This window comes from Capricornis sumatraensis, chromosome 23 (genome assembly GCF_032405125.1).
Source record: "Capricornis sumatraensis isolate serow.1 chromosome 23, serow.2, whole genome shotgun sequence".
Taxonomy (NCBI): Eukaryota; Metazoa; Chordata; class Mammalia; order Artiodactyla; family Bovidae; genus Capricornis; species Capricornis sumatraensis.
The window spans coordinates 9,405,526-9,419,223 of record NC_091091.1 but is presented as its reverse complement, the minus strand read 5'-3'; the positions used below and the strand labels follow the sequence as shown (position 1 = coordinate 9,419,223).

Genomic DNA, 13,698 nt, shown 5'->3' with positions numbered 1-13,698 from the left:
GTTAAGTCGTTGAAACAACAGCAACCATCCATAGCTCAAGGTTCAACAAAGCACAGGCAGCTGGATTTGGTCTCCAGGGATGGTGTGCTGACCTCTCTGCTCTTGTCTTTTAAGGGAACAGTAGGAACCCCAGGGTAAATGTTGACTTCAGGGTCCACTTACCTTTCTGGAGCCATGTTTTCTCATTATTTTTTGTTTCTGAGTATTCTTGTTTTCTTTATTGATTGGAAAATAATGCATTCAATCAGTAAAAGTTACATTTACTCTCAGAAGTTGCACCAGAGGAAACTTTTATAAAAGATGTGGATGCAAAGAAGTCACCAAAGGAAATATTGCAACTATGGATCATTAATATTTAGGTATTTACTCAAAGAGGGAAAATTTTAATTTTCAGGAAAGGAAAATGAATCAGCAACACATGTTGATACTTTTTAAAATTTTATAATGGTTCTTGAAAATTCAATTAAAATCATTTCACCATCCTGGAATTACACTAATCATTACAATATCACATTATTGATTATCTTATGAGATTTATGCTTCTATAGTGCACATTATATCTTCCAAACCAATGATTACTTTCCCGATGAATGAATGTTGTAATTTTACTCAGTATATTTAGATAGATCACAGAGTTTTATAAAACATTGTACGCAAAGTACAAAAATAAGTGCCTTCTGCACACTCTTTAATACTGTTTTCGTTTCTTTCTTTGGTACCTCAGCTAACTAACTTCACATAAATAATGTTAATAATAACAAGAAGGAAAAGAAGCAAGAAATTGCTTAACATCTAGAAACTAGAGATGCATTTTGCAGACAGCATGCTTTTTATCAAGAGTAGAGATAATATCTGGCTATATTGTAGTCAGAAAAGTAGAAAGAAAAAAAAAGAACTCATGAAGAAATAGGGATAAAATGCCAATAATTACATCACATCTTTAAACCACTGATAATAACAAATTGATTTAAACAGACTGATCTTCAGCCTAGGAGCTCAAATCTCTCTTATGAATTATTGCAGAAAATGCAAAGTTTTAAAATTTATGTTTGGAAAAAGTTATGTATACTTCATTGTAAATCATCTACTGGAAAGAAATAAAGGTATAGACAAGGATTGTTAAACTTTGTTAAATTTTATAAACACAGGTATACTTAGAAAATAGAAATAGCTAATAACCAAAATGTTCTCAAGTAAATAAAAAGCATGGATCCCTGCTCATTAAGATCATAAGTCAATAAGTGAATTTGTCAACTCCATGTTTTAAAGCTCCCCTGGATCTCTAACTATTTTTTCTTCTTTTAAAATTTTTGGATAGTCTGTTATGTTTCTCCTGGGGAAAATATTTGAAAACTAATTTTTACTTATTTGTCTTTAAAAAGGCCTACTGTACCAACCTAGTGTTTGGCTGGAAATAAAGTTTAGAGCAGAGTTGATTTATTTTGGGGATTCTGACTAAATGACAAAACCTACCAGCTGATGCACTTAAATATGTGCAATTATATTAATTTTTAAAAACTGCATAATGGATCACTAGACTGTGTACCCCACTGAGGGAAAAAACTTTTTAAAAAATTTGTATTCACAGTTTCTGGCATAAGAGTAAGTGCATAGTAAAACAGACTGATCATACATTCTATGAATATTTTTGTGGGCTAATAGCAATAGAGATTAATAACACTCAGTAAAGAGAATAAAGGAAGAGTGAAAAACTTTCCTTTTTAACAGGAATTTCTATCTATTAATATTATTTTCCATTACAAATAATAAAATCTTTATATGGGATTATATGAGGATGGGGGGTGAAGAATAGTTGATGAATAACCATAATGGTGAATTAAATGCAAGGGAGTTGGTGTTTGAGCAAATCTGTAAGACACAGAAGGAGGGGAAAAGGCTACATGCCTCTTACTGTGAAGCTTTATATAGGAAATCCTTTCTGTTTTGAGGTGCAGGTAACTTGGTTCAAGAAAGAAAGAAACCAGCAAGTGCTCTAAGACCTTACAAATGCCCTCCGGATTTTGACAGACCAAGCACATGCCTCTAAGGGCTATTTTTCATCTTTTCTGCTGCACTCTTTGGCCAAGTGGCTGCGAGCTCAGTGAATGACAGGCAGAACTCAGGACCCAGCACCCAGGGGCAGTGGGAAGAAAGCAAGGGTCAGAATGGGGTCATAGAGACTCCGCTAGACAGACAGTGGATCGAGGGTAACGCTGGAGGAGAAGACGATGCATTCTAATGTTCACCATGCTCCTACCCCAGTCAGCAAGAAGTGGTCAGGTCTCTTAGTTTAAGCTATATCTGCGCTGGAGACAATAAAGCCACCTTGACAACATGAAGAAAACAAAAAGAGCTGCAAAGATGGAGTCGCTGTATAGTTTGTTGTCTAAGCTGAGACATGTTTGAGAGTAAGGGGGACAATTGTTTTAATTGTTGATAGTTAATATTTATAATGGGACAACAGATGTAAGCCTACACTGTCCTGGCAAACCAGGATGTACAGTCACTCCAGAGAGATGCTATTAAACAATGAGTGGCGTGGATGCTCGTTCGTCTCTAAGAAATTCCTGCTGGCAGCTTACTTTCTTTAAAGAGCTATTTCTTGCTATTTCTCCTCCCCTTTAGGCAAAGTAACATATGTGAAGAGAGAGTGGGGGCATCTTCTTTTCTTGATTTCTCCCTCAAAATAGGAGAGAGGTCCACAAGAGAGAGGTAGATACGGAAGTATTCTATATTTTATTCCAGGCATTTTTGAATGAATGCAGCCTTCTGGTTTCATATTGTTTTTTTACTTCAAGATTGGTTATGAACTTCTCTTCACTACTAGCTAAAGTATAAGGTATTGTTTTATCTTTCCTACAAAACTGAGGGCAATGGGGCATGTGTAAAGCCTGCTATCTTCCATCAATGAGTCTCTGTGTTCAAGGTATACAGTGCTGTCCCTATTATACCTGTTCATTCTATATTCTGTATAACATTGCAAGAAAAAGCTGGCTTTTAAAATGTTGGCATTTGCGGGGCAATAGAATATTCTATACCCATTTTTTTATTGAGTAAAAAAAAAAATTAATGTTTTACCCCATAAGTAAAGAGATAGGTACGAGGGGGGAGTCAGAAAAAAAAATCTTATTTTCCTAGTACTTTCACTAATTATAGCAGGATACATTTGGCTTTGTTCTAATGTTGGCAAATACAAATATATAGCCTGGTGAATACTTGACATGTTTTATGACTATGTCCTCATTTAACTGAGAGTATTTTCAAGATATTGCTAGAATGAAGTGAAATATCAACATCAGATTCGACAGATTAACAAAACCAGTAGACAGCTGTTGCTTGTCAGGTAGGAATGTCTATTGTCTTCTCTTTCAATAAGTATATTAAAATTCCTAAGTTGTGCTATTAATATTTTCTCTTAAAAAGTGTTTATCACAAAGTTCACTTATGGTGTCATATTTGAAACTTAGTTTGTCTTTAATAGATGTCTTTACAATATATAAAAATGTATCTACAAAATATAAAAAGTAAGGATTCTCTAGTTTAAACTGTAGCTTTGTTTTTGCCTCCTGGAAACTTCTATATGAGTTCAAGGGTGAAGGGGGTACATGACTATGGACTTGTGTTGTTCCCTTTTAGCTGTAAGTTCCTTTTGGGAAATCTGGGCTAGGGCTGGAGTTGTATAATCATAACAAACTTTATCAAACTTTGTAGCTTTGAATACAAGACAATTTACTGAAAAACCCTAGCTTTCTTTATTGACCCTTATTCTGCCAAGGCACCCTGGAAAATCTCCCTATCCCCATGAATTCAAACTGTGACCCAGTTGCCCAAGAAAGAACTATAAAATAGTCATTTAAAAATGCAGTGAAAAAGAACATAAGTTAAAAATTAACATCGAGGTAATATTTCTGAAAAGCTAATCTATATGACTGGAAGAATATTTTGTTTTATATTTTTAAAAAACTTCTAACTTTTAAGTAAGACTGAAAGTAATTTCCTGCATATCTGTTATCAATACATAGCTATAATTTAATTTCCATCCACCATTAAAAAGTTAAATATCTGTGGTTTGGAAATATGTTCTCATTTGTTAGATATTTCTTGAAGTTGATGTTTTCTTAACATGAGGTAGCTTCCTAGCAGCATTTTGGGTGCTGTCACCCGAATACAGTGTGGTTTGGCATGATACTAGGTTTGAGCAGGGTTGGCTGGGTATGGATAGTCAATCTAGGAAAATTATATTTTGTGGCAGTTAAGGGCCGTTCTAGCTATATTAATGGGGTGGGAGAGAAATTCAACAATTTAGGAAAAGGAGCATTTTTACAGAGAAAAAAATTGACATCTAATCTCACTGCTATTGCATCTCCTCCTAAGAACTGTAGGACTGATTTTAATTCTCACTAAGCTATTAATACCCAAATTTAGAAACCCAATTCTAACTTACTAGATGTTTCTAGATTATTGGCTTGGGTATTTTGTTTTAATCACTTGGTACGTTGATTTTAAATTTTTCTATGGAGATTTTTTTTCTACTAAGCAATAAATTAAGAAATAGGAAAATATCAATACACAAAGAATGATAGGTATTAGATAAGTGCTAATTTCTGAAGTCCAAAAACATGAACATGTGAAAAGAAACTGTGGTTCAACATTTGCTTTTATATTTAAATCTCAAGTTTTAAAGTTTCAAATTCATCACAGTGGGACTTATTCTACATTATTTAATTTGGGCAAAGGAAATGAAAACATATGGTATGGTGAACACACTGAAATTTTCATGATTTATGTTCTAAATGGGATTCCCTAAATTTTACTAGAATAAAGTTTTAGCAAAAAAATAAAACTATATCTACTCACTTGAATAAAACTAGCACTCAGGAAGTAAATGTCATGAATGCTTGTTTTCCTTTGAGCAAGAATGAGCTGATATTCCAGTGGAAATTTTCTTTACACTTTGGTATTATTGTATATTTATGTTTCTGCTCTTAACCTTTAAAAAAGTGATTATGATTTAATTTGGAATAATAATTTTTTTCTCATAAAGAGATTCTTATATTAACTAATTGTTCTTTTTGATTACGTTTTAAACTACTCTGGATCTGACCTTCTATTGTACATATACTAGCCATGCAGAGTGACTTTTTTTTTCTGTTTATTTTCAATGATTTTAAAGAGCATGAAAAGTTTCGTCCTTGGAATTTGAAATGCTTCTTTGGACTGAGTAGAAATTTGCCTGCCTTCACTGTAATTATTCTCCATGAGTATGAAAGCAGGTCCGTGGGGGAGTATAAATTTAAACCTAAGAATTGCTTAAGGAAGTATTTTTCACTTTCTTCTATTTAGAATTGGTTTGGCCCAAGAGTTAGTTTGAAGCCAGTATGAATTACAGTCACATCTATACTTCTCATGAGATGAATATATTTAAAACTAAGATCTGGCTATTTGTTTTCATTTATTAGACATTTTTTTTTTTTCATGCATCTTTCTACTTAACAAAAGTGAAATTTAAAACAAAAATTTTTTTTAAACAGAGTGGAAATACAAAGAATACAGCAGTTCCCAAATTTAGCTGCATACTTGAATCACCTAAGGATCTTAAAAAAAACCCAAAAAACTACTGATGTCAGGCTCCGATCCCAGGACATTCTGATGTAATTGGTATGAGGTGTGACCTTGGCTTTGGTGGGCTGAAAAGCTCTCCAGGTGTTTCTAATGTGCAGTCAAGTCTGGGAAACACTGTCCTTGGACATAAGACAAGTAAAACATAAAATTGAAAGCACGAGGCCTTTCAGTGTTTCAGCTGTAGCCTTGAAGCCTTCGATACCTAACTGGAGTTAACAGAACTGAAAGGTTACAAGGACTCGTAATTGTTGTTGGAATTTACCTGATTTTGACTGGAATCTGGACCGATCGTTTGGATCATAGAATTCCATTTAAGAGTTAACACATTTTTCTACACTTTGGTGTTTATGTTCGCCCTTTAGTCTTGCAGAATTTTACAAAGGCCAAGGGATTTTTGAAATGGAAATTGAGTACTGAATGTCTTTCACCACTAATGAGACTGCAGTGGTTCATAATAGGTATTCTGTGTGTGGACTTTGCTTATGTCTGTTTTGAACAAAAAGCCATCATTTACAAGTACAAAAAGAAAGCCGCACCTTCTACTCCCATCTCCATCCCAGTTTCTGTAGCACTCACACCTCGGATGTTCTAGAGAAGAGGCCTCAAACTCTGAAGATTTTGATAAATAGCACCTTTGCTGAATATCTGAAGACTCAGCTTCTAATATTCAGTGATGGACGCGAGGTTCTCCTGTGATAATTTTCAAGACCAAAGGACTCAGACATGGTAAACGGGTCTGATACTTACTGAAAGTAAAAGGAAGAAAAGGCAGTGGATTTCTCAGCAGATTTAGTACAGGTGGGTTAGAGTCCATGGCTGAACGTAAGATGATATAACTGTCTCTGAATGCTGGATGGTGGGCTAGGTACTGCAAAAACATCAAAGAAATATGAGTAAATCTTCACTCCCCTCTTAGTTTGAAGTGACTTTTCAGCCAATGTGAATAGGGAAAAGTATCATAAATGGTATTCTGTAGATTTGATTTTTACAATATTGGAGATGAGCAAAATGAGACTGAGAGGAAAATACATCACTATGAGCAAGTCAGGATGTTTAAAATGAGAAAAAGTCACTTCACGTTGGTACGACAATTATCTTCTGGGGATCCTTGGGATTGGTAGGAGTTCTAGGGAAAAAGAGGTGTGGGCTAACGAGTTAACAAACGATGGGCCTGGATTTGTTTTAACAATAGCTATAACAGATCACATCAATTACCAAGTCCCCAGGGGGTGCAGGGGATGAGAAGATCCTGACCCACAACAAAATGACTGGATGGAATTTTTCAGACTGACATGATGCTGATTCCCTTAAACCCTGGACAATCTCTCACAAGCTCCAGGCTGTGAACATGCCCCATGCAGTGGGCAATGGGAAATGGACTTGGAAACTCATCTCCTGCCTTCCCTGTCTTTTGTGACTGTGTATTAAAGCTGTAAGCCAGGGCCTAAGACTGGAACTACTTGGCTCCTTTGATTGTTACTGGTTGCCCAAGTCTGTTTCGCTCCTGAATTCTTGCTGGCTAAAAGGTCTCTCTCTACTTTGTCAAGGTTTGTAAACATGCTCCCCAAACCCTCAGGAACCCTGAAAGAAAAACTTTTGGGGACAATAACTCTTTAGCTATCTGTTTAGATAAATGGCTCCTTAACATTGCATTTAGTTAGGAATAAAGTCCTCTTAGCATAATTTTTACAATTAATATGAGTTGTACAGTCTCAGGACAGGCATCACTTGGGACAAGTATTGTGATCATTGGGAGACTGAGTTAGCGGTTTATTTCTTCTGGACTGAGTTTGTGTGTTTTATTCTTAAGACAAAGATGTCTTCAGAAGGTTCCGTATCCATCCCCTCGGGCAGTCACTGCAAAAGTGGGGTAGACCTCATATGCTGCATACGCTGCTAAGTCTTGTCCCAGGGTCACCGCTTGCTTGAGCTGGGCTGCAGACACAGACGCAGTTGGACTGGGGACAGCGTAGCCTGGAGGAGGAGGCAGAGAAAACTGCATGAAGGGGGTTTAGATTTGCTTCCTTTTGGCTTGTTGTCTTCTTTCTGAAAGATGACAATTTAGCATGGTTGCTTAAAGCCCCAAATTAATATGTACATTTTAAGAGGTGCCCTCTGAAGACATAATATCCGGACTCATGCATTAGGGAACAGTGTTTCTCAGAATAGGGTCAACCACCTATGTCAGAATCATTTCACTTTTAGAAAACTAGAAACATTGCTGGTAGGTCCCAAGAAACACTTCACAGGATGCTGAGTTGAGAAAAGCTTGAGGTTCAGAACTTTTTCAGAGGGTCTCAAAACTTATAAAGGAGGGTTGGCAATTGATGGGTCGGCAAGGCATGGGGGGTGGGCTCTGTGGGTCCAGTACTGCACCCCCACCTCACCTAAACAGAATATTAAAAACCATTGCTGTACTCAGGATTGTAAGGACTGCGCAGACCAGTAGGATAAATATTTAACATTTTAGCACATTTCTATGTAGCAGCATAAAAGCAAATACCTAGTGTGGCCATATTTTGACCTAACTGGACAGGGCCAAAAATACCTAACCCCCCAATCAGTCTGTCTTTGGTGTATGTGGAGGCCTTGATGCTCACCCTGTCAGAGAACCAAGGGATTTGAGTAATAAGGACATAATCATGTACTTTCATATTACTGTTTTTCTAGCTGATCAGTATTCCCTTTTGAAGAAAAGAGCATAATAGCTGTTATCTACAAGCAATATTTCCCTGTTAATGTTTCAGATCAAAACCTGGTTCTCTCTGAGATGATCCCCAAATTGTGAAAGCTAACAAGAAAAAGGGAAAAGTGTGCTTAAGCAATGAATGGGGACCTGATTTTTTTTTTATTTTTTAAAAAGCCCATTGGTTTCTGTGTTGTGGAAGTCTGCCCAGCCCCAGACACATTGATTTCTTTCTGGTGGCTTCTCAGGAAGTGGTGGCAGGAAGCTGGCTGGACTAGTTTTTAAAAAATTGAATCCGCTCCTTGGCTCGCGCCCTTGGGGCAGTAATGCTGACTCATGCACGAGTGGGGTTTGGTACATTTTCTATGGATATAAGAAATGTGTTAAGAATTACTTTCATAACTTTGGAAACAGTATTTCTAAAGTAAGTAAAATGTGTGTGTGTGTGTGTGTGTGTGTGTGTGTGTGTGTGCGCGTGCGTGCATGGGGCATAGATTTTATCTTCAGGGATTTTGAGTTTTCTTTTTCAATTTGGCTAATTTCTAAAGTGCAAGAGTATTTGTGTTCCAAACAGAGTCTTCCCTTGGAGGCTGTTACTCTTTGCTTGACTTCATAGTGAGTTATAAAAGATCATCTCAAATTCTTCAGCATTCCCAAGATGATTCTCCTGCTCTAAATGATTTTTTATTTCTTGTAGGGGCAAATAAAAGTGAGGATAAGATAAAACGTTTTTGAGTAAAAAGCAAATCCTTTCCAGTGTGAAGGCAAACTTAAAAATTCTTCTGGCAGTGGCTCATTTATTTTTACAGTACATGAATTAGATGTCTTTGGGGTACAGCTCTCTGTAAGGCAGGGGTTTAACTTGCTGCGGGAACTGAGAAGCCTGACACAAGTCCCCAGAAGATGGATGAGTCAACACCCTGCTGTAGGGAGAGCGAGCACAAAGCTTATGGCCCCAGCACAACCCAAGAGGGACCTGGCCCTTGGCAGTGGCTGCCGTTGGCTTGGTAACCTTGAAGGCGTGCATCACACATCTTCTCCACATTCTACAGAACAAAGCTGGAATTGAGATCATACTTGTGTGTGGAGTGTGATTAGTTTTAGCTTCACTTGCCAGAATGGAAGACATATTGGCAAGTTTTGAGAAATAAAAGGAAATGAGAGCAGGCTCTCATTTGTTATGGATGTGAGGAATATAGCAGTTCTCGAACCCATATGTGATCAATATAGAAGTTAATCAGTTGATAGGGATGTCCTATTTCTAGGTCTAGTCTGATTTGGGTTTATGGGAAGTATGCCAACAGTGACAAGTCAGAATGATAGATTGCTTTGAAAGATACAGACTTTTATTATTAAGAGTGTAGTTGCTCAGACTAACTGCTGAAGGAAAATTTCCAAAAGACATTTCTTGTCTGGTCCTCTCTAGAGGATTCATTTTAATTATTAGCATTTGTTGTGGGTACATAATAAATGGGGGAAAGTCTTTTAAATGTGACCCTGAAGGCATGTTGATCTACAGATAGGCTTTGCTTTAAGTGATCAGCATACGCCCCAGACTTAAATTATACAACAGATAAAATGAGCCTGATTAAGCCCCTTATTGAAAGGGTCTCTCTCTTTTCTCTCCCTCTCACATACAGAATTTACTTCAAATAATTTTTAAAAACTGCTCTACACGTTTCTTTCAGAAAGCAAATTAATAGTAGGATTGAGTAGAACTGAAGATTAGAACTGGGGAGGGAGTCCAAGGATTGCTTCAAAGCTGATTGACCTTGACCAATGGCTTAATCTTTCCAGTACTTGGTTTGTTCATCTGTACAATGGGCATGATGGTAGAGTCTGTCTCTTGTGGTGCCGTGAGCATTGCTGAGATAGGTGAGTGCCTGGCACATAGTTAGAGTTCAAATAAATATCAGCTATTCATAGGCAGTTCTAAACTCTCTTACTAAAAGTAAAAACCAAAACAAAACCTGAGGCAGAGTGGCTGCTTCATTCTCAATCACGTAGATGCTCATAACTGAGCTAAGACTAGGTGCCCCTACCCCTGCCGCCCAACTCTATTCTCTCGCCTATGCATTAATGGGTCACTACTCAGATTTAGAGTAGATGTTGTTCACAGACAACTCTGTGAGTCCATGGTACCCAAGAGGGTTTCCCAAACACTCTCTGTATGGTGTCATTTCTGGCGCTATTTTTTCCAAACCTGGAAACGCAGTAGCAGCAGCGGCGGCAGCAGCGGCGGTCTGGGCGTCGGCTCCATCAGTGGGGATGCCCAGGGCCTGCAGGGTGTACTCGGCCGCGTATGTCTTTGCTTCATCCACATAGGCACTTAGCTTCGGAGGTGTGAAAGGATGGCTGGAAAGCAGAGTCAGTCAGGGTGCACATTTTATTAATAAATGTGTGCTGCTGAGACAGATGAAAAGCTAAGGTGCTGTATGCTTTTTAAGATGATCGGATAACGGAATTTTGTGTGGGTACTTATCTTTCTTTTCGCTTTTAAACCTTTTAAATATCTATGCATCTCGGAATATTTGTGAACTTATTTAGAACATGGGTGGGATGACACTCCTGGAACGAACTTGCAACTCATTATAAACCTTTTCTAATATATATGTGAAACATGATGGTTCCTAAAATGTGTAGAAATGCAGGCTCAAGGTAAAATTCTGAAGGTAACAACGTCTAACAGAGAGGTTATGTCTTTCGTCCAAGATTTAAATGGCAGAGGATGGTGTTATTAGGTATAAAATGGTAATTTCATATAGTTCAACCCAAATAGTACACAGATAAAAACATGGGCTATAGTTTCCATTTCTATTACACTTCATATCTGCAGTTTTCCATTGGTTGATGAGAGTACCCAGTCTTCATTGTCTCTGAAATTTAGCGGCTTTGAGATGCTAGTCTCATAGCTGGCACAAATATCCCAAATACACATCTCAACGTATGCTTTGAATAAAATGGGTCGGTAGTAAGCTTGAATATTTATCTTCTTTAGATAGTGATAAACATACACTACATTTACAAGAGACTCTTATTCTAAGATCTAAATGATGAGAAGTTACGCACATGGCAGGATTCTGGCTGGCCAGGGCAGGAATGGTTATTTTGTATAAGAAGAGTTGTCTTTGATCTTGTCCGATGGCAGAGTGAAGTTGATACACAGGTTGTCCCCAGTTATTTTTCTGACAAATTTCTTCCAGTATCTACAAGAGCGGGAAAATAAGAGTGACTTTTCTTTCAAATGTCACATTTGCATTATTTCTCCAGCTTTCAGGTTTTTAAATGGAATCTTCGGAGTTTAAGCAAATATAAGAAGATATAAAATGCCACATGGTTTAATGACTCATAAAATTTAAGATGAACTCAATTTGAACTCCATTTAAAATGTTATGTCTATTAATTCATAAAAATCATTTTCACGCCATTTATTCTAATATGCTTTTAGTTTAGTCCATTAGCTCTAACTTTTTACCAATACTTTACTTTTACGATTTGTTTGATATATTCTTTGTTTTTAATTGCTATTCCAGCACTGTGTAGCTGGATTTACTCATCATTACTGTGAATCCTTCTGTTTATAGTGGGTTAGAGAAAATAACCTAAGGATTCATTCCTATTTCACGGCATTTGTCTAGAGGGTTTTAACTTTACATTTTCACAAAAGAAGAGTTAAAAGGTTTGATGGATATTTCTTGATGGACATGAATAGATGGGTGTTGATAGTTGCCATGTTTTTGTTTGGCAAAACACCACTTCTGGCTATTTTTACAGTGATCTGATTTTTAGAAGCTGCCTCCTGTCGTTACTCCAAACCAAATCTTTCCTAACGGCACATATTTTCTTCATCCTGAAACCATTTTTGGTTGGCCCACAAGCCTTGATGCTCCCACTGGGCAGCAGATTCAGTAAACTGTGCAACATAAGGCATAAATCTGAAAAAATAACTCCCGGGGCAGAACTGTTCCCTAGACTGAGTCCATGGATCTTATCTCATTCGCGCAAACGCTCGTTCAGCAGCAATGGCACAGTTTCTTGTTTACTAAACCTGTAGGTTGTTTCTATTTCCTCTACCAACCTTTGCTTTTTAGCACTCTCAGCTTTGTGGCACCTTTTTTCACCTCCAAAGTGTTCTCTAAGGTTCCAGGGCAATAGTCAGCTACCTTGAGCTAGTAGATGTCTCGCCTGCTTGTTTCTGCCCGTGGTGCAGATGCGTGTAGGGGGCTTCAGCCCTAGCTCCTGACTTGCGGGGCAGCCCTAGTGTCTCTGCTCTTCTTGTGGGAGTTCCTAACCCTCTGAGAATCTGTCAAGGCTCCATTTGGCTGGTTGGTGGTGGCATGACCCTTAATTTCTAAGCCATAGTTGCAGAGATTCAGAGAGATGAATTTTTAAAACTTTCATTAGTTCATAGAGATGGTTACTGATGGTGCTATAAAGCATGACCAATTTCTCACCTGGGTTAATATAAAAGCAGAGGTCATTACACACTCTATAGTAGCTCCTAGAACTATTACGTAGAATTTGTGCCAATGATGGGGCTTCCCGAGTAGTGCTAATGGTAGAGAACCCGCCTGCCAAGCAGAAGACATATGAGACATGGGTTCAGTTTCTGGGTCAGGAAGATCCCCCGAAGGAGGGCATGGCAACACATTCTAGTATTCTTGCCTGGAGAATCCCCTGAACAGTGGAGCCAAGAGGGCTACCATCCATGGTGTCACAAAAAGTCGGACATGACTGAAGTGACTTGGCGTGCAGCATGCACATAACAATGATTCTTTTTTTTTCCTTAAAATGTTTCTGGATACCCGAGTACTTTAATTAGATTGCTTATTTTAGGTTTTAACCCAAGATATATTGGATGACTAGCTTTTGTGTTTTCTGACCAAAGCTCCATCGTTGTACTTAACTGGATTTTATTGCAGTTATTTATGTGTCAGGATCCTCTCACTGGGTTGCCATATGATTTTTGATAGCAAGAATTATGTTATATTTGCTTTTCCAGCTTTAGCTCCTAGCGTAATACTTGGTGCATAATACTGGCCCCCCAAAAGCTTTTAAACAGACACATTAATACAGTTTACTACTCTAATTGGCATCCTTAAAAAAAAAAATTACCTGGGGAGGGTTGCAGAAACTATAGATGAGCTCCTTTATATGTATAAGAAAGCTATTAATCCTACCAAAAATAATCAACCAAAAAAAAAAAAGAAACCCTTCAACATGAGCTTTTAGAAAATCAAGTTTTCTACTCAGTTGTAATCATAAGGCTACTTCCATAAATTTGGGGCTTATACCTTTGGGGTGGGAGTCAGAAAGATTCCTTTAGGATGTGTAAACTGTCAACTCGATATTGATTATTCGGCCAAAGTGTCTTTGCAGAGGCCAACACA

General features: G+C 37.6%; 1 protein-coding gene across 2 annotated transcripts in view; it reads right to left on the bottom strand.

The window, feature by feature from the left end:
* Positions 1 to 461: 461 nt before the first annotated feature.
* A1CF (APOBEC1 complementation factor) overlaps positions 462 to 13,698 on the bottom strand; it is a 90,920-nt gene continuing 77,683 nt past the window's right edge. For both annotated transcript variants that reach the window (XM_068961193.1, XM_068961194.1), the window contains exons 10-12: positions 11,378 to 11,514; positions 10,512 to 10,663; positions 462 to 7,596 (exon numbers count right to left, since the gene is read on the bottom strand). In XM_068961193.1, coding sequence (XP_068817294.1) covers positions 7,445 to 7,596; positions 10,512 to 10,663; positions 11,378 to 11,514 — 441 coding nt within the window. In that variant the 3' untranslated portion in view covers positions 462 to 7,444. The remainder of the gene's footprint in view (positions 7,597 to 10,511; positions 10,664 to 11,377; positions 11,515 to 13,698) is intronic.